At 52.3% G+C, this 20,499-nt stretch overlaps 2 protein-coding genes across 6 annotated transcripts in view; both read right to left on the bottom strand.

Moving 5' to 3' along the window:
• Positions 1-1,908: 1,908 nt before the first annotated feature.
• Positions 1,909-5,974, bottom strand: CFAP20 (cilia and flagella associated protein 20; the record flags this gene model as incomplete). Its single annotated transcript, XM_080636995.1, is given in 9 exon segments — positions 1,909-2,525; positions 3,395-3,505; positions 4,624-4,812; positions 5,628-5,756; positions 5,759-5,800; positions 5,803-5,842; positions 5,844-5,870; positions 5,872-5,945; positions 5,951-5,974. Coding segments are annotated over 9 exon segments (642 nt in total). The 3' UTR covers positions 1,909-2,519.
• Positions 5,975-7,008: 1,034 nt separating this feature from the next.
• Positions 7,009-20,499, bottom strand: part of CSNK2A2 (casein kinase 2 alpha 2) — a 37,588-nt gene continuing 24,097 nt past the window's right edge. For 3 of the 5 annotated variants that reach the window (XM_080636989.1, XM_080636992.1, XM_080636993.1), the window contains one exon: positions 18,881-20,357. In XM_080636989.1, coding sequence (XP_080493115.1) covers positions 20,281-20,357 — 77 coding nt within the window. In that variant the 3' untranslated portion in view covers positions 18,881-20,280. Of the gene's footprint in view, positions 7,057-18,880; positions 20,358-20,499 lie in introns of those variants that run through there. The other 2 variants (XM_080636991.1, XM_080636990.1) reach the window with 2 other exon arrangements.

Below are 20,499 nucleotides of genomic sequence, written 5' to 3'. Positions count from 1 at the left end.
TGTGGGAAAGGCTGCTGGGATCTAATGAATTCCCTCAGCTTTGCAAATGTGGCAGGAAAGCCTTGCCACGGGCTTCATTAAGGCCAATCCTTGGCACACAGCACCATGCAATTTCACTCAATCTCAAATCCAGCCAAGCCTTGACAGATGTCAAAGCAAGATGGATGGTGCCTTCCCACGTGGGCTTCCCTGGCTTGGCTCCTTAGAGCTACCATGCTATTCAGCTGCTAGAAAAATTTGAAGCGTCTCCTCCAGAAAGCCTTCTGCAAGTGCAATCCAGCATCACATGGCAGCACATCCAAGTCAAATCCCACTAGCTTTAAAGGTGCCACAGAGATAAAGCAGGGTCCGTGCAGAGGAGCTGCAGATTGTGAGGGTACAGATGTACCAAACCTTTAAGCCAGGTGGAGAGTCAGTGGTCAGGATTAAGCCCAGATCATAGAATCATAGAATAGTTAGGGTTGGAAAGGACCTTAAGATCATCTAGTTCCAACCCCCCTGCCATGGGCAGGGACACCCCACACTAAACCATGGCACCCAAGGCCTCATCCAACCTGGCCTTGAACACACCAGGGATGAAGCATCCACAACCTCCCTGGGCAACCCATTCCAGTGCCTCACCACCCTCTCAGTAAAGAATTTCTTCCTTATATCCAGTCTAAACTTCCCCTGTTTAAGTTTTAACCTGCTACCCCTTGTCCTGTCACTACAGTCTCTAACGAATAGTCCATCCCAGCATCCCTATAAGCCCCCTTCAGATATTGGAAGGCTGCTATGAGGTCTCCACGCAGCCTTCTCTTCCCCAGGATGAACAGACCCAACTTTCTCAGCCTGTCTTCATACGGGAGGTGCTCCAGCCCCTGATCATCCTCGTGGCCCTCCTCTGGACTTGTTCCAACAGTTCCATGTCCTTTTTATGTTGAGGACACCAGAACTGCACACAATACTCCAAGTGAGGTCTCACGAGAGCAGAGTAGAGGGGCAGGATCACCTCCTTCGACCTGCTGGTTGTGCTCCTTTTGATGCAGCCCAGGATACGGTTGGCTTTCTGGGCTGCGAGCACACACTGAAGCTGGCTCATGTTAAATTTCTCACTGACCAACCCCCCTAAGTCCTTCTCTGCAGGGCTGCTCTGAATCTCTCCTTTGCCCAACCTGTAGCTGTGCCTGGGATTGCTTCGACCCAGATGTAGGACCTTGCACTTGTCCCTTGAGAGGTGATGTCCCACAACAGCCTCTCTTCCTCCTGGGAGAGACCAACTTTGTCTTATGGACAATAGTGACAGCGAAGTCTTCCCAAATCACTGCACAGCCCAGCACCAGGGAAGGATCAGGGCCTGCCTTAGGTACCTACCCCCCAGAGTAGCTGTGGGAGCCTGGTCCAGGGAGAAAAGGCACCAGCTGCTCCCAGACTCTCCATTACTGGCGGAGGTCTGCAGCTTCCCCTTTGAAGGCCTTTCCACAACAAAGGCAGATTGGTTTGAGGCAGGGAAGGGCAGCTTCAGCACAGGAAAAGACTTCCGCTCCTGTTACGCTGCTTTGCTAAATCTCCCCTTTGATCCCTGGGGAAAGGACAATTTGGCAGCTGGAAGACTATTGTGTGCCTCTTGCTATAAGTAGCTGCAAAAGGCATGATGAGAGCTGGGCTGAGTTGGTTAACTACACAGCCAGCAGAGCTGTGTTCTAATAGGCAGATTCAGACCAATATGTCACTTCTGCGAAAACAGCTTCAAGAAGGGAGTGAAAAACCCATTTCCATGGATTAGAAGTGAACGGCATGAGTTTTTGTCATAGATAGAGCCCCACAATTTTCAAGACAGATTCTGCCTCCTCTGTGGAAACCTTACTATTTTTCCTCTCTCTAGGTTGCTGCTGTTCATGTCTATGCCATCCCTCGAACAGTGAAGGTGCCAATCAAAGTCACATTCAGAGGCAAATTCTAACATCTGGGTTCCTAAAGAAATTCTTCAGCACTTTCTGAACCACTAATATGTGCAACTTAAAGGATCCATCACAGGAGAAAAAAGCCAGAAGCAGACTTAGAGTCAAATGTTTAATAACTTTCCAAGAGTGAGTATTACAACCATATTGAGAGCACATATAAAACAAGAGACGGAAAACAAGGAAATTAAAAAAAAAAAGTAATACTGGTATCTTCAAGAGTGCACACTTAACCCCATAATTCCTGCTGAATCTCCTCCTTGGAGGCACAGTGGCCACTTGGAGCAACCCCTCTATGCAATACAAGATCAGTAACAGGCCACTTGCAGTCTTGGGGCTCAGCACTTTAGGAACAGCTAAGAAAACTCTGATTCTGTACAATCCACACACCAAAAAGTAGTCCCAGAGTTGTTACATGGTTAACTGTGTGCTGTCCAGAAGAGGGATACCAGCTGAATCAAAGTTACCGTAGTCAAGGTGAGCTGATCTAAAACTTGGTCTCAGTAGGGCCTTCTCTTCCACCTGCTTTTCTTTTGGGACTGACCCCAAACGTTTCTCACATCTCTTCCCAACATGGTGTTATTGCTGGACAGAGCAGGGAGAAGAAAGGAGACACTTAGCAGACTTGGCAACACCAAGACAATGCTACTGGGAGGGCCCCAAGCACTCTCCAAACACTCCTGGGAGGCTGCCACTGCCAAGAGGGCAGTGACAGGTTCCCCAAAGGGGTGACCTACGGCTAACACTCCCTTCTAACCTCCCACTGAGACCAGCACCCAGCATCCTCCCTCAGCTCCTTGAAATTCTGTCCAGAAATCTTCTCTGCTACAAGCAGCATCTGCACTGGGACAAGCTGGTCCTGGCAAAGACGGTGCTTCCTCACAATCCTCGAGAGTGCTGCTGATATGCCAGGGACTCCTCTCCCATCACCAGTAGAGCACAACTTGGCCTCTCCTCCTGCTGGGCAGCCACAACCTTGCCTATTCCCTTCCCTCTTAGTACCACCATCTGCACTCAGCAAGGAAGAGATGAGAGGGAAGTAAATGTGAGACACAAACAGCATCTCTCTTGGAATACAAGTGTGGAGCTGCAGCTAGCTCTGAAGAGCAAAGCTGCTATGCTGAGTCACAGGTGAAAGCTCTGAAGAGATGCTGGGAGGCTGCCACCCTGCCCAGAGCCCTTCAGCATGAACAGGAAGGACGTGGAGAGCAGCTGTACAGCTCACTCTGCTCCTAGATGGGAATGATAACATCTATGCGCTTTGGCAGGAAAGTCACCCAGTGAGGCACCCTGACACACTGCTCACACTGCTAGCAGTGAGGGTGCTCCTGGGCTGATGGCCAAAGCTTTAAGGGTTCAGCTGCTAGAAGGAACTCTGGATTGTGGAGGCAGTGGGAGGAGGAAGAGCTTGGCCCAGCTGCTGCTCCTACCCTGCCTGCACATGGTTAGCTCACCTTGGCCTTGTTCTGGACTGGCAGATACAGCTTGAACTCAGCTGGGAGCTCATCCTCTGAGTAGAGCCGGTCAGAGAAGTACACCCGTCGGATGCGACAGTTGGCATGGATCTGAGAGTCAAAACAGAGTCAGTCCATTTTCCATGTGACATTTCCATATCAAGCTGCACTGTCATGCAGCAGCCTGGGTTCCTTGGTTCAGCAGATAGAGAAAAGACCTCACTGCCTCTCTCTGAATCTGACAGGGCATCAGAGAAGAAACAGTGGCCCGTGCCCCCTACTTTGCGATGGATGCTCTCTCCAGTGATGGAAACTGGCTCAAGAGATTTGGCCAAGCTCTGGCATCTCCGCAAATTGAGATCTGCCTTAGCTGCTTACAGGGTCTTTGCTGTGAACCCACCTCTGCTTCTCCCGTGATAGCAAGATTGGCCGAACACTTTCAGCCTCAGCTTGCTGCATTTTTAACACTCCCTCTTCAGGGCCTCCCTGAGGTCAGGAATGAGACTGACCAGTCTGTACTGCCTCCACGATCAGCTGGCAGCAAAGGAGTCACTCCAGTCCCCCTCATGGCTATGTGAGAGGACAGACATTTCCCAGACTGCCTGTCCATCTCAGAACTGCAGCAGTTCCACCATGCTAAGAACAGACACACTCTGCACATGGGCATTCCTCAAAATGACGCATACCACTGGACACAGGGAACATGAATCCCTAGCATATGGAACTTCATGCCCTCAGCAGGAACAAACATTGTGTCAGCTCTGGTCCATGGGGCTCAGTGAAGGCTCCATACACACTAGGAAACAAACTTGACTACGGATATCTACAGTCTGTGACACTCTGGTTCTGTACCAGCCAGGCTCTCACTTGTCCAGTGGCTGTCTAGATAGTAGGGCAGCACACAGCTAATTCCCAGGAGACCTTTCCCTAGCAGGATGCGCTGTACACTGCTGGGAACTTTAGGTGGACTGCCACTCCTATCCTAACCAACAGCCAGCAAGAGAAACAAGACAGAAATGGGCTTCTTCGTCCCAACCTAGTCCAGTGAAGTGACGCAGCACCAACACCTCTGCTGCCTCAGTCAGGTCTTTGCTTCCTTCCCACACTGCTTTGTAAAGAGTACAACTGGTAAAGGATGAGGTCAGGGATAAGCCCAGATTCCCAACCTGCAGCAAGGCAGGAAGACTACCAACCATGGGTGTATGTGGGCAAGACGTGCCTCTGCTCACCTGAACTCTCAGGGTCTCGATGTAGTTTGTCCCATAGGCCCGGCGTGTGAAGTCTGACAGGTTGAACTGGATTTGGTTCCAGCCATCATCCAGCCGCATGGGCATGGTGCAGATGAAGGGCTTCACCCGGGTTGTGCTCTGGTAGTTACTTGCTCGGAAACGTCGGCGAACGTTCTTATCATCCAGCACCTAGGGCAAGGAAGTGAGGCTGCTGAACCTGGCAGCTGGGCCCCCAGCTCCTCAAGACAACAGTTCTTCCAGACTCAGGCTCTGTCCACCTCAGAGTGGGCTCCCCCCCGGCTCCATGTTCACAGCAGAAGTATTTTCAACTCATAACAGACCCTTTTTCAGTAATAGCAACAGTGTGCTTGAGAGCTGACTGATGTATACATAGCACAAGATCTGACACATCAGAGGAAAGTGGAACTGCTCAACTGAATCCAGAGGAGGCTACAAAGATGCTCCAAGCGCTGGAGCAGCTCTGCTCTGGAGACAGGCTGAGAGAGCTGGGCTTGTTCAGCATGGAGAAGGTTCCGGAAGACCTTAGAGCAGCTTCCAGTGCCTAAAGGTGCTATAAAAAGCCTGGAGAGGGGTTTTGGACAAGGGCCTGTAGGGACAGGACAAGGGGGAATGGCTTTAACCTGAGAGGGAGGAGATTGAGATGAGATCTTAGGCAAAAGTTCTTCCCTGTGAGGGTGGTGAGACCTTGGCACAGGTTGCCCAGAGAAGCTGTGGCTGCCCCATCCCTGGCAGTGTTCAAGGCCAGCTTGGACAGGGCTTGGAGCAACCTGGTCTAGTGGAAGGTGTCCCTGCCCATGGCAGGGGGTTGGGACTGGATCAGATTTAACCCAAATTATTCCATGATACTATGATCACATGGCCAAGGAAGAAAAACTGTTTTGGAGACCACCTGCTGCCTCGATTGAGCTCCAGAGTAAAACTGCAGCCTTCTGGCACCTTCCTCGCCTACCCCTGAAGTGGCCTCCCCACTGTACATTCCTCACCTGCACTTCAAATGTGAAGTACTTTTTCAGGTTCTTGATGATCATCACTAGGAAAGGTAGTTTGATGCCTAGAGTCTTCTTTGGGTCCGCAGGGCATGTGATGTAGGTCGTACTGAGAGGACAGAAAAACACTTTAGGACCTCACACAGCACAAAGCACACAGCAAGAGTCCGAAGTCACTCCCTTGACCCAATGCAATCTTAGAGGGCAGGCAGAAAGAGATAAGATCTCAGCAAGAACCAGCGCTTCCTTTAATGGGAGGCAGAGCTTCAGAGGTAGCTGTGTGGAAAGCAAGATAAAAGGCTCGAAGAATGCATTTCAAATCCCACTTTTCTCACCCAGGGCATGAACCACCTTTCTGGACAGCTTCACCTCCCCAGTTTCATGGTCATGTCAGTGCTCCTTCTTAATGCAACCTTCTCCTCCCCTTGACTGAATAGGTAGAGCCCTCCAGAGCACAGCAGAGGCCTTGTGTGCCCTATGAGGCTGGGAACACAGAGGTGGTGAGCCCTAGCTGCGCACGTCATGCCTGGCAAGTTCTGTATCAACACATCTCGGGAGGAAGGGAGGCACAGGCTCAGCCTGGCTGCAGGAAAGGAGCCTCCACTGCCCTTATAAGGAGCTCCCTGCTCCAATGGCCCCTGGAGAAGTCCTGGAGAGGCAGAGCTGGCGTCACTCTCCCCAGCTGATGGAGACAAGGAGTGAAGCACCACAAGCAACTCCCCTCACACATCTGCCTTTGATCTTCCTGCTGTCACGTGGGGAGAGCAGCAGAGCAGGCCTAAGACAATAAAAGATGTAGCGTGCAGAGTGCTGCTTTCTCAGTAACTGGCAGCACTGACAGGGGACTGGGATTCAAATACAGCCTTTCCCCCCCTGCCAAGTGATGGAAAAATAATGGGATTTTGTTTTTATTATTTTTCCCTTAGCCCCACTGAGAATGACAGAGAGCAATGTCAGGTGTCCTGTCCCCGCTTCCTCCCGGCCCCTCCTCCTCCCTGGCAGAGCATGAGACTCACAAAGTCCTTGGTCAGTCTAAACATCAGTGTTATCAGTTTTTTTTGTTCCCAAGCCAAAAGTCAAAAACACAGCACTGCAACAGCTACTAAGAAGGAAAAAAAACAAACTGACTGCCACTGCTGAACCCAGGACAGCTCTCCAGGGAAAGGCACTGTGGTACAGTGCCACAGAAGGGTAGCAGGCATCTGACCCCAGACCATTACTCTTCAATTTATTGAGAAAGAGACAGAAGTCTGAAGGAGATGTCTGCTGGGCACCACCATCTTTCACTCTCCTACAGGGCCTAGCTCCCAGGGCACATTAGGGCAGAATAAGATGCCTTCTCCTACCTGACATTAGTTCCTTCAATCTCCAGCACCAAGGACTGAATGTCATTGTCGGTGATTCGTTTGATGTGGCCATTGCGCACCTGGAAGAAAGCAGGGCAGACAGCACAGGCTTCCTTTACTTGAGAAGAAAGCAAGAGGCACCCAAAGCTCCACTGAGAGAGGGAAACATCCCAGGAGCACCCATCTATGTTCACTTGGCTCCCATTGTTTTGGCCATCACTGTTTCCAAGGCTTTGCTCACTGCCTCAGAGTGCCAGAACTCCAAGCAAGAGTTTAGGTCCCAGTTTGCTGCATGGACACCAACTGCAAGACTTTGGTCTATCCAGACACGCTACAGCGAACATCACTGACTCCAGCCTCATGTTAGAGGCCCAAATAAACAAATGTTAAAGTGTCAGAGGAAGATCAAACTAGAGTGGGATAAGGGGTAAAAGTAAGTAAAAGCAATACAGAAGCAAAAGAAGCCACCAGAAGCCATGGGTTACCAAGGGGGTCTTGGTCCGTACTGCTGGCATGGCTGGCTGCCTCTGTGGAAGAGCAGGACCAGATGAAAGCCTGGCTGGAATACTTCATAGTTCTAGCACACACAAGTGCAGAAGCACCATCTGCTCTGCTGAGGGGCACAGGCATTTGGCTACTTGGATGCAGCCAGCTGCCTGCAAAGCTCAGGGAGGCCAGGGCCAACACAAATTCATTTTTCTCTACAAGCAATGTGGCTGAATCCCAGGGGCTGAGGATTTATTGTTTTAATGAAGCAGCTCACTTCCCCTCAAATTTATCTCCATCTAAAAGCACTTTTGCTAATTAAGCCCTCTGCTCTTCCTCAGTGCTAGATCAGCAAATGGCAATGCTCCTTTCGGCTCCATGAATTAATTTCTGCAGTACCTATCACCACTGCTAATCCATAGGATGCATTAAACTTCTAATGGGATGGTTCGAGTGATAAGCTACAAAATCATTTAAAGGTTTAGCAATTCATCTTCACATTTCAGTTCTTCAGAGGGATGTAGGTGGGTGACACTGCATACATCTGCTGGAAGAAAGAGATAAGCCTTGTGAGCGGCCCACCCCCTAGCCTGTCTCTACATGTGCTGTTGCTAAGGATGAGAGTCAGCTCAGCATGCCAGGCTGCTCTTAATGCTGCCTCAAGCCCAACAGATACTTCCAGAAAACATTAAGCTGAGAGGGAGGATCCTTACAGGATAACCAGATCCCTCCTTTGTAACAAAAGCAACTCCCAGGGATTTATAGGTCTGTTGAGGGGAACACCTCCACACACACACCCCCACCCCCCCATGCTGCATTCTGAGTGTGAGCAGCAGTCGAGAGTGGGGATTCTGCCCCTCTGCTCCTCTCTAGGGAGATCCCCCCTCCCCCCCTGCAGCCCTGCATCCAGCTCTGGGGCAACAACACAAGAGGGATGTGGAGCTCTTGGAGTGAGTCCAGAGAAGGCCACAGAGATGCTGCGAGGGCTGGAGCAGCTCTGCTCTGGAGACAGGCTGAGAGAGCTGGGCTGGTTCAGCCTGGAGAACAGAAGGCTCCTTAAGGGAAGACCTTAGAGCAGCTCCGGTGCCTAAAGGGGCTACAAGAAACCTGGTGAGGGGCTTTGGACAAGGGTCTGTAGGGACGGAACAAGGGGGAATGGTTTTAACCTGACAGAGAGGAGACTGAGATGAGATCTTAAGAAGAAATTCTTCCCTGTGAGGCTGCTGAGGCCTGGCAGAGATTGCCCAGAGAAGCTGTGGCTGCCCCATCCCTGGCAGCGTTCAAGGCCAGATTGGACAGGGGTTGGATCAACCTGGTATAGTGGAAGGTGTCCCTGCCCATGGCAGGGGGTTGGAACTGGGTGAGCTTTGAGGTCCCTTCCAACCCAAACCAGGCTGGGATTCTGTGATCCTGTGAAACGCCCCAGCTCAGCCCCTTGGCTCGCTCTGGAGCCCAGGTCTGTGACACAACGCTGAGCTAACCTCTTGCCTGCTACATAAACCACCTCCCTGACAGAGGACACATTTGATCACAGCCAGAGGAGCACTCATCTTCCTCCTCTAGCTCTGGCATTCCTTCTCAGTGAGCTCTCACAGCAAAAGGTGATCTCTAGCTCCATCAGGCAGAGCTGCCAGCTCTGTGCAGTACAGGGCATGAGGGACAGTCATGATGTGCTCAGTGTCTACTCAGCAAGAGCTCCTGGTCTTCAGGGGCTTCCTCCTACCTCATGGAAACTCAGAAAGAAAAGACTGCAGAAAAATTTAGAAGTCTAAATGAAACATTCCACATTTCTACTTGGCCAATGTTCTCTAGCCATCCCAGGCCTAAGAAGCTGGATTTCTGAAGCTGGAAAAAAGGGTAACAGCCTTCACAGAAAAAAAAAATGGCTTCAAATGCCTAATAGCCTCTGAATCAGGATAACTGGGAAGTTACCCACTGTCTAAAGACAAACTGAACAAGCATTTTTTGCAGACACAAAGCTCAAATCTTGCAGAGTCTGGAGAGAGCAGCAGCTTCAGACATTTGTGTCTGAACACATACATTTCTTGTCGCTGCTGTTGCTGCTAGCAACACGTGTCACATATAACGAAGGCCAGAGAAATAGCAGCAAGGAGCAATCCTCCCCAGGCCCAGCCACCCACCCCCGTGGACTGGACACCACAGTCCAAGGCCGACCTCTGGAGGCTCACTCCTGCATTGTTGCCAGCAACCCCCGTTAAGGGACTGCAGAATCCCAGCCTGGTTTGGGTTGGAAGGGACCTTAAAGCTCACCCAGTTCCAACCCCCTGTCACAGGCAGGGACACCTTCCACTAGACCAGGTTGATCCAAGCCCCATCCAGCCTGGCTCTGAACACTGCCAGGGATGGGGCAGCCACAGCTTCTCTGTGCCAGCGCCTCAGCACCCTCACAGGGAAAGTTCTTCCTAAGATCTCATCTCAGTCTCCCCTCTGTCAGGTTAAAGCCATTCACCCTTGTCCTGTCCCTACCGGCCTTTATCAAAACGCCTCCCTCCAGGTTTCTTGTAGCCCCTTTAGGCACTGGAGCTGCTCTAAGGTCTCCCCTTAAGGAGCCTTCTGTTCTCCAGGCTGAACCAGCCCAGCTCTCTCAGCCTGGCTCCAGCACAGAACGCTCCAGCCCCTGCAGCATCTCCATGGCCTCCTCTGGACTCACTCCAACAGCTCCACATCCTTCTTGTGTTGTTGCTCCAGAGCTGGACACAGGACTGCAGGAGGGGTCTCCCCAGAGCACAGTAGAGGGGTAGAATCCCCTCCCTAACCTGCTGCTCATGCTCTGGGGATGCAGCACAGCACATGGGGGCAGTTCTGGGCTCAAGCACACACTGAAGCTGGGTCACGGGGAGCTTCTTATCTTCCAACACCCCAAGTCCTGCTCTTCAGGGCTGCTCCACCCAGTGTATACCCAGCCTGTGTTTGTGTCAGCAACCGCAAGCTGAATCAGGGCCAGTGCCATCACCTGGACTACTATAGGCATGGGTACAGCCTTTCCCTCAGCACAGGCCAGCACTTTCTCAAAGCCACTGTTGCATCCAGAATAGGCACAAGGCTCTTTGTGCCAACCTTTGTCCCCCAGGAAGGGAAAGGGGGCATAACAAGAAGCAAAAGCAGGAGCTATTTGGATCTGCTGTAGCACTTGATGCACACAGGTTTGGGAAGGAGCCAGCAGCATGGGTTGATGTTTTCATGATGCAGAGATCTGGGGCAGCCCAGACAAGTATGCTGTGTGAAAGAACTACAGAGTCAGAGGAAAGCTGCAAGAGAGAGCCTGCCACAGTGTTTCAGGGACTTGATCCTGGCCATGCTCAACAGGGAAATTGCTATCTGCATCCTGGTGATGTTTGACATTCAGGCAGATATTGAATGCTAGCTGACCCTGAATTTTCCCCACAGCATTTGAAATTGCTCATGATACCACACATTGACACGCCAGCAGAAGGAACACGGAGAAATCACCAAGAGGATCAATGGGATTGACAAGTTCCACCCAAATGTTCCCATACGCTCTGCAGAAAAGAGTCTGCAAGTCCCCTGGAGACTGGCCAGGGTGTTTCCAAGCACTGTGGAGGAGACCATGGTGACACGATGCGGAAGGAATTAACAGAGGACTCAGAACAACACAGTGCTGGAAGGCAAACAGCAATCACCTTGCACAGGTCTCTGTAACAGACACTGAAGGCAGGACAAGAGAGCACAGCCCAGCAGCTACTGGTTCTCTGTAGATAGGGCTGGAGGAGGAACCTCTGCCTGCAGAGAGTGGGACAGTCACAACACTCTTCCCAAGGCCTGGACACTTCAGTCCTGCCAGAGTCCCCTGGGACAGCATCCCTCCTGCTGCTGCAAACCCACCAAGGGTGTCAGAACAGGAATGCCCAAGCTATTACAAACCCACCATCCCAACTCCTTTAAATGGAAAAGTGAGGTAAAAGAGCAAGCCATGCTGATATCCACAGGCAAAGCCATCAAAAAGCCCTCTCTGGTTTCACACCACACCTTTGTGAGCACGGCAGTCCTCACAACAAGTTTGCTTAAGCTGGCTGTGCTTCATCAGGCTGTGAGTGAGGAAGATCACCCGCACACTGCCCTGCTGCTCACCACACACAGGGCTGCTACCACCAGGCAATGCGAGGGGAGTCCAACCACATGAAAGCCCTACAGCAGGCAATGGAAACAGCATGCACATCCAGCTGCTGCTCTTGAGGACCCTTCTGACTGTCTTTTTGACCAACCCAGCAACTACTGCACCAGAGCACACTGCTGCTCATGTCCACCCTGCAAGCAGAGCTCCTCCTGGCAACCCCACCGGCTGCACATTGCAGCCACGTCACCCTGCACAGCACAATTCATTTTGGTATGTACCTCAGGAAGTCACCCAGATTGCTCATGGCTTAATCCAGTCTGGAGGCACACTACATCCCTTTTGTCTAAGAGTCTTTAATGCATCCCATCCTCACACCACCCAAATAGGCTGCTGGCACTCTTTTAAAGTCACCAATATTAGTGCAAAAGCCCTACTGCATGCACATGCACTCATCCAGACTATGACAGGCAGCCCAGATCTTTACACAGCTGCATGGGTAACCCACTGATGAGAAATGGGGTGGGTTTGCACTGCCTGTCCTCCATTCCATGACTTGTAAATGATCCCATGAGCCCACCGAGGTCAAACAACACAGCTGCCTGCTGAACTGCCTCAAAAGCCTTCACTCCTGCTGAAATCACAAGAAATTCAGGTTAGGTTAAAGCACAGGTAACTGAACACAGCTCATAACCTCAAAGAGGAAAGCCTCCTCTCAGAGGGTGCAAGAAGCACTTTGCAGAATCCCTTTTAGGCAGCAACACAGCCATGGTGGTTTGTGAACGGGAGGAAGCAACAGGTCTCAACACCTCCAAACTTCCTGATCAGGGCTCCCCAGTGTGAGATACCCCGGGGAACGCAGGGGACCCTCAACAGAACCCCTTCAGAACCAGACTGAGAAAAAACAAATAGCTGAAACACTCATGACTTCTCATACACCCTTAAAAGCCACCACACAACCTACCTCTGAATGCCTTTAGCAAGCCTGTTTAAAGTGTGTCAAGCAGGAGAGCAGAGCCCCATGGCAGTTACATTTAGCTTCCTGGGGAAGCTGCTGCATAGAATCATAGAACAGTTTGGGTTGGAAAATGGTGAGGGTTTAGGGTTAGGGTTTAGGGGTCAGGGGTATGGGCCAGGGGTCAATCCATCATCTATTCCAACCCCCTGCAACATGCAAGTTCATCTTCACCTAAATCAGGCTGATGAGAACAACATCCAGCCTGGTCCTGAATGTCTCCAGCGGTGGTGCATCCACCACCTCTCTGGGCAACCTGGGCCAAGGCCTCACCACTCTCAATGTAAAGAATCTCTTCCTCACATCCAGCCTGAATTCTCTCTTTCAGTTTAAAACCATCACCCCTCATCCTGTCACAACAGGCCCTGCTAAAAAGTCTCTCCCCATCTTTCCTATAGGCCTTTTTAAGAACTGAAAGGCTGCAATAAGGTCTTCCCAAAGCCTTCTCCAGGCTGAACAAGCCCAACTCTCTCAGCCTGTTTCCAGAGCAGAACTGCTCCAGCCCTCTCCGGTTGGTTTGCTGCTGCTGCTTATTCCCAGCACTGTATGCCACTGTTTTAGCCTCTGGCAGTGCTGCAGCTCCTGACCCCGGCCTGGCTGCTGCCCTGGCAGCGCTCTGCTCAACAACGGCAGAACAGAAGACGTCATGATGCGGACACATTCTCCTCCACAACGAACAGCCCGGAGGGGTCCCGGTCACCTCGCACTGGCGGCTCGGGCAGCGGCGGCCACCAGAGCGCGGCCCCACCGGCAACAGCGCCAGGCCCGCTCCGGGAGGCTGCTCCCGCGGCCCCGTCTCACCTTCTTGTCCCAGATCTGGAGCGGCTTGCTGCCGATGCTGTACAGCACCGAGAGGAACCCGCTCTGGAACGTGTTCTTGAACATGGCAGGGCCGTGCCAGCCGCCTCTCCAGCCGGCGGACCTTCACACCCAGCGCCGTTACCGCAGATCCCGCTGCACCGTGGAGCCCCACTTCCCGCTCCCAGCACCACCGTCACCACGGAACTACTTATCGTGCCATACTGCTGCCGCCAGGTCTACTTCCGCTGAGGGACAGGGGTGGATGGGAGCGCGGTACCATGGCAACGGCGGCAGGTGGGGTCCGGAAGCGGCAGTCAGCCGCGCGGGGAGGCCGCGGGTTGGGCCCGAGCGGTACCGGCTGATCGGTAGCGGCTCGCTGGGCCCAGCGCCTGGCCCCGACTTTGAACAGAGGCGGGCACGGCCCTGCCAAAGGCTGGGTAGCCACGCGGGCGGGACCATGCAGGCACCTCTGCGACCCTCCCCCTCAAGCGCTCGACAAAGGGCAGCCCCCTTGGAGGCCACACAGCCGTAGCTGTGGGAACGGCTGGTGCTGCATCCACTGAGCACTTGGGACATGGGTGCGTTTTGTCCCTGCCCGTGGAAGCAGTTGGAACTGGATGAGTTTTAAAGTTTCTCCCAACCCAAACCAGTCCGGGATTCTGTGGCTTTTAAAACATCCCAGTTCTCAAGCTCCAGTTCACAACTATCAGACAGAAGGTGATGCTCTGGTTTTCTGTTCCCAACACTACACTTGCTCCTGGAGTGTTTCTCAGTTCCAGATCTCCTGGTTTCTCCTAGGAGTTTCTGTTTTTCTCCATGCTGGTTTTACAGGACTGGAACATCCAGACTGTGTTTGCTTCACTTTGCTTCTTCCTTTATCTCCAGCCTTGCTCCCAAGTTTCACTTGCCCAATGAGTGCCATCCGTCCATCCATCCATCCGTCATCCATCCATCCATCCATCCATCCATCATCCATCCATCCATCCATCCGTCATCCATCCACCATCCATCCATCTGTCCATCCCTCCATCCATCCATCATCCATCCATCCATCCATCATCCATCCATCCATCCATCCGTCATCCATCCATCCATCCACCCATCCATCCATCCCTCTGTCCATCCATCCATCCGTCATCCATCCATCCATCCATCCATCCATCCATCCATCCATCCATCCATCCATCCATCTATCCATCTATCCATCCAATCCATCCATCCACCCATCCATCCATTCTTGGAGCAGCAAATGCACATCAGCAGGTACACATGCCCGTTGGAAGTCCTGTGTGACCATTACTGCCAGCAGCTGCATGTCACATGCATGTCACATGAGTGACACATGCTCATAGCTTAGCCCCGTGCCTGTGAATCTGCAGTTTCAGGTAGCAGTACCACAGTGCAAGTAGCAGAAAGTAGCTCCTGGCACTCCCAAGCTGTTTCCTTTCCTGGGTCTTCCACACCATGGCCAGGCCCTTTCATGTAGTTCTATGGCCAAGAGAACACAAACACCCTTGGTGGGAGTAGGAGGGAAGGATGTTTCAGTCACACACCAGGAGTGGCATGTCCCACTCTTTGCCGAGCAATTTCCCACCCCTCTGGTGCCATGTGGCTGGAGCTGGCTTGCAGCCGTGTGCTCTGAGCGGCACTAGCGGGTGCACCAGTGCTGAAGGCTGCCACCTTGTTAAGTCAGAAACCTCTGGGATGTCTGGGAATCTGCCTTTCCAGAGGAGCCTCCTGCGCATTGGCTGGCACATTCCTCATGCTTACTGGCACGGTGGCATTTCCTAAGAGAGCATTTCAGAACTGGGCTGCACCTCCAGAGTGTGAGCAGGAGGTCAAGGGAGGGGATTCTCCCCCTCTGCTCCTCTCTGGGGAGACCCCCCCTGCAGCCCTGCATCCAGCTCTGGGGCAACAGCACAAGAGGGACGTGGAGCTGTTGGAGCGAGTCCAGAGAAAGCCACGGAGATGCTGCGAGGGCTGGAGCAGCTCTGCTCTGGAGACAGGCTGAGAGAGCTAGGCTGGTTCAGCCTGGAGAACAGAAGGCTCCTTAAGGGAAGACCTTAGAGCAGCTCCAGTGCCTAAAGGGGCTACAAGAAACCTGGTGAGGGGCTTTGGACAAGGGTTTGTAGGGACAGGACAAGGGGAATGGCTTTAACCTGACAGAGGGGACACTGAGATGAGATCTTAGGAGGAAGTTCTTCCCTGTGAGGGTGCTGAGGCCCTGGCACAAGTTGCCCAGAGAAGCTGTGGCTGCCCCATCCCTGGCAGTGTTCAAGGCCAGCTTGGATGGGGCTTGGAGCAACCTGGTCTAGTGGAAGGTGTCCCTGCCCATGGCAGGGGGTAGGAACTGGATAAGCTTTAAGGTCCCTTCCAGCTCAAACCAGGCTGGGATACTGTGGTTCTATCTCTGGATGTAATGCACGAGGACGGTGTTGGCAGATGCCCACCTGCACCACTCACAGGCTTTTTGGAAGGACTCACACTGCCAGGGCTGGGTGTGACCAGTACTGAGTGATTCTGTACCAGCAGGTGCACATGGCTTTTTTCACCCAAGCTCCCTTCCCTGGGACCAGCAGCAGGGATCTCTGCCAGGCTTGCCCCAGAAGTACCTCTAGCCTGGGCAGCTTCAGTATAAGGGAAAACTGTAGGGGAAAGCACACAGGCAGTGAAGGAATTGGACAGTGGAAATGACCACAGTAGTCATACAGAGTCCAGCTGGAGGTTTTTAGATCAGAGTTTGAAGTGTCCTATTAACATCTAAGAGCAAAGCACAGCTCGAACAACCACCAGGATCGCAGTCAGGCTCTCCTGGAGCTGCCGGTGAAGCACCATGTCTGTGGGGGAGCTCCTGCGATGCAGAGGCCCACAGGCAGGAGCTCCAGGCCCAGTGCTTTGCAGTGATGGTGTTTCGAAGGAGAAGGAGAGTCTCAGCCCAAGAAAGAGGAAGAGATGGAAGCTACTGCAGTGCAAACACGACCATGCCCAAGCTCCATGGGCTGAGTAAAGCAGGCACCAGCATTAGCACTTGGGCACCTCCAGAAGAGCGTGGGGGCCCTATGAGTGACATTCAAAAGGTGGCAAGAGGCTCCTTTGCCCATGGTGATCTTGTGTACAACTAGTTTCTCCTGCTCTCCTCAGCCAACCTGTCCTAGCAGGTCCCAGCATTCCCCAGTGTGGCTGGTCCTGCCCCACAACTCTCTCCCCACTGAATACCACTCCTCATGCTTCTTTTAAAACTTTTATTCCACAATATAGAATTCTTTTAATTATAATCTGGGGCCATGTCCATCGTGACAGTATAGCCCCAGCCCCCTGTGCCCTGGTGTGAGCTGGCTGACCATGGTCTACCAGAGGTTTAGGAGAACAGCCAGAATGGATGAAGAAACAATAAACCAACAACTGCTTTGCACACCCTTCATCCACATATCCACGTTTTCTGGGTCAGAAAAGCTCAAAAAGGAACCAGAAGCAGAAGAACCACTCACACTGCAAGAAAGGACTGTGGTCAGAGGTGGGTGGCAGCTCTCAGCCCTGCCCACACCACACAGTGGGCCTGCCATCATCACTCTACACACACTGACAGGACCTTTGGTTTGGTTCTCATTCTGCTACGGAAAATTGGGAGCAACAGCAGTGGACCTGAGGAGAGGTTGGAGGAGAGAAGTGTGAGCATCTGGAACACTACCACTTGACATAGCTCCTCCGGCACCAGAGGACAAGGAGATGGCTGGGCAAGGTACCACACGTCCTGCTACCCGGCCACCCTTTGCATGGCCCTCATGGGATCCTCAGCTGCTGTGTAACGGATGGGAGGGGAGAGCGGAAGGCAGGGCCCAACAAGGCAAGGGGAGACATGGCCCAGCAAAGTGGCACTTTCACAGGCAGCCAGTCACCTTTTTCCTCTCCAACGTCCTAAGTTGTCTCTGTCCACTGCCACGACCATCTCCTCTAGTCCCACTAAAAGCTCCCATCGTGCCATAGCACAGTGCAACAGGCACAGACAAGCTGGGGAAGTTGCATCCTGCATCCCTCTCCAACCACTTCTCTCAGTGCCTGCTGTGGGTCTGGTTTTGAGCCTTTCCTTCTACCAGGCATTTAGCCAAACCTGTGCTCTACCAGTTGAAAAGCCAGGCCAGGACTCTCCCAACTTTCTCCAGGAGAAAGTGTATAAAGACACATGTTCCCCAGTCTCCTGAGGACATGACATGATCTGCTCCAGTTCCTGGCTGTACTACAGGCAGGATGACACTCTGCTGAGGTCCAGAGGAGAACAGTTCCCTGCCCCAAGTGCTGGGTGTGGAAAGGAACTGGTCTGAGCTCCAGGCATGTCCACACTGCCCTTGGGGTCAGCAGACCCCACAACCCTCCTCAGCCCCAGGCTATGCCTGCTCAGCTTCTGTGTCTCCCTCCAGGATTAATCTGTTGCGGCTCCTCCTACTCTAGAGCTGAAGTAGGATGTGAGGAGATAAGGGACAGGTTGATCCAGTCTTTCTTGTTACTGCAACCAGGGAAAGCCATTTACCCATTCCACTGCCTGGGAAGAGCACCACTCTTCCTCTGCTTGAGGGCACCAGGGAACATTTGCTGAGTTGGGTTTGCAGAACTGAGACTTCCTGAAGCACCACCGTGAAATTCCACCATCAGGTTTGTCACTGTCAAGCACTTGCACACAATAATGATCTCGTGTGTTGGCCCTCTCTGGAAGCTGGGAATGCCAACACAAAAGAGCTGGAAAACAAGCAGGCTCCTCCCACAACCACCTGGGCAGGAGATGAGAAACACCCAATCCTGCCTCTCCTCAATGGAGCAATTCAATACATATTTTAAATCAGTTCAGAAAGTGATGTTAAAACCCCAAACCAACCCCACTGGCATTAGCACAGCTTAAGGGCACCCCTTCGCCCCCAGGCCAGGCAGCCTGTAAGGGGGGCAGATGGAAGGACAGGGCTGAACACACCAAAGCCTTCAGCAGCATCTGCAGAATTCACATCAGTGAGGGCCCCGTGGGGTGGCAGCACCAGAGCTGCTCCTCAGCTCAGATGCTGACAGCTGACTAAGCTCCTGCACTTGCCACGGCCTGGATGGAAGGAAAGAAGAGCTCCTTCTGGCTCAGCACATCCTCAGGAAAAGCCATCCACCCAGACTGAGAGAAGACAAGCGTGAGGGTCCGCACATGGAGAAACCCCAGCTTCTAGCCAGGTGTCAGTTACTGACCAGCCATGAACAGAGAGAGAGACCAGTACCTGTGGCACCAGCTGCTTGAACCCCATGTACCAAAAGGCCGACTCCAAACTCTTGCACCTCCTCTGCATCACCGCTCAAAGAGAGACAACCTGACAGCACAAAGAACTGCAACCAAAGACTAACTGACCCCAAAATACTCAGACAAGAGGGGCTGGAAGAGCCAACCAGGCCTCCTCAAGCAGTCCATGCCTTCAGCTCTCACTCCTTCTGGCTATCCCATAGACTGGAGACTGCAGACCTTCAGATGTGTAGATATTTATTGGTTTCAGTGAATTATACAAATGGATTGACCTGCTATTGATGCCAATAGAACTTTATTGGAATATGGAATGTAAACAGATGTTTCAAATAGAAACATTGCAACCTTATAAAAAAATCAACTCTTTCAACAATGCCGCAGAAGGAAATTCTGTGTTTAGGTGCTGGTGGGAAAACACTATCTTCAGCTTCTAGGTTTGAGTGTCACCAGAACCACTTGATGAAGTCACACACAGAACAAGTAGAGGAGGCAACTGTGAACTGTGGGGCTATAAAGCCATCGAGGGATCTGATGAAAGAACCCACAAGATGAACCCCCCACCCCCCGCACAGGATTGGCACCCCAGAATTCAACAAATGGCTGGCTTGGTTAAAACAGGAGGTGGGATCCCAAGTCCTCGATCAGTAGCTGCACAAGCCCCTCCCTAACAGACCACACTGCGCTTGCTGATCCTTCCCTCTCCCTGCGCTCCTCCTGTCCTCCTCATCCTGCAGTGCTGGACTGAACTGTTCCAGAGCTGTGCTCTGGCATAAGTCTGCGTCTGCCACAAATTCTCATGGGAGCCACGTCATGAGGTACGTGGTTGCACACCTAGCACAGAGAAATCTTACAACACTGACTTTCCTGAGCTTGGTGGGAAAGTATGGACAGTCCCTCCCCTCTCCTGCCTCAAGAGCAGCCCTCACATTCACAAGTTTCCAAAGCAGGTCTATTGCGTTTCTTCTCAGAGAGCCTTTGTCAAACATACCTGAAGGGGGGATCTCACCTCTCCCCAGCAACTTGGATCAGTGCCTTCATTTTAATGCTCCAAACCAATCCTGAGATGCTGCTGGGTTTGTGGGGCTGGTTTTGTTGAAGCTCCCCCCAGCTGCCCCAGTATTCACAAGCGAAACTGGAATTCAAGGACCAAATTCAAGCCCAGAGTGAGCAGTAGGACTTGGACGTTCAAACAAGAGTTGCACCTGCTGACCCCAAGCCTGAATTTGGTTCATCCAGTCTACAACTCAGAAAGGCATGTTGAGAAAGAGGCATGCTAAGGGCTGATGGTGGAACAACCAATTTGTCCACACCAGCGCGGTGGTGAAGGCTGGACTGAGAAGGAGGAGAAGGATCCATAGAGATGTAACTCACAATCAGTTGTGTTGAGCCCTGGGGATACTACCACATGTTTAGATCTTGCAAGACCATCTGCCCAGGGCTTTGGTACCACAAGGTTAGAGTTACATTAGCCACAACCACCAGAGAGGAACTGAGGTTTATGCCCCCCCCCCAAGGTTAGATTTCTGCCAAGTATAAAGGAGAGGGGAAGGAGGGAGGGTCCTTGGTTCTTTTCCCTTCACCGTGTGACCAAAAGTTTTGCTTTTATTTGTAAACATCTTGAATTACCCGTCATTTTCCAGACTTCATCGTGCAGTTGTCAGGCCACTGGAGAGCACAGCGTTTTCTGAGCTGGGCTGGGACTGCTCCTTCACCACTGGATCTGCAGATCAGGACCAGGCAGGAAGGGGAAACAGCATTTAATAAAGCGGAAGCTCCACCCTGGCAAACCCTTCCAGAGAAACTGCCCTCAAAACCCACAGAGCTGCCAAGGCTTTCACAGAGCGGGGAGCTGGAATTTGCCC

Source organism: Psittacula echo (assembly GCF_963264785.1).
Source record: "Psittacula echo genome assembly, chromosome: Z".
In the NCBI taxonomy this organism is placed as follows: Eukaryota; Metazoa; Chordata; class Aves; order Psittaciformes; family Psittacidae; genus Psittacula; species Psittacula echo.
Note: the sequence above shows the minus strand (reverse complement) of the source record. Positions and strands in the feature narration are given on the sequence as shown.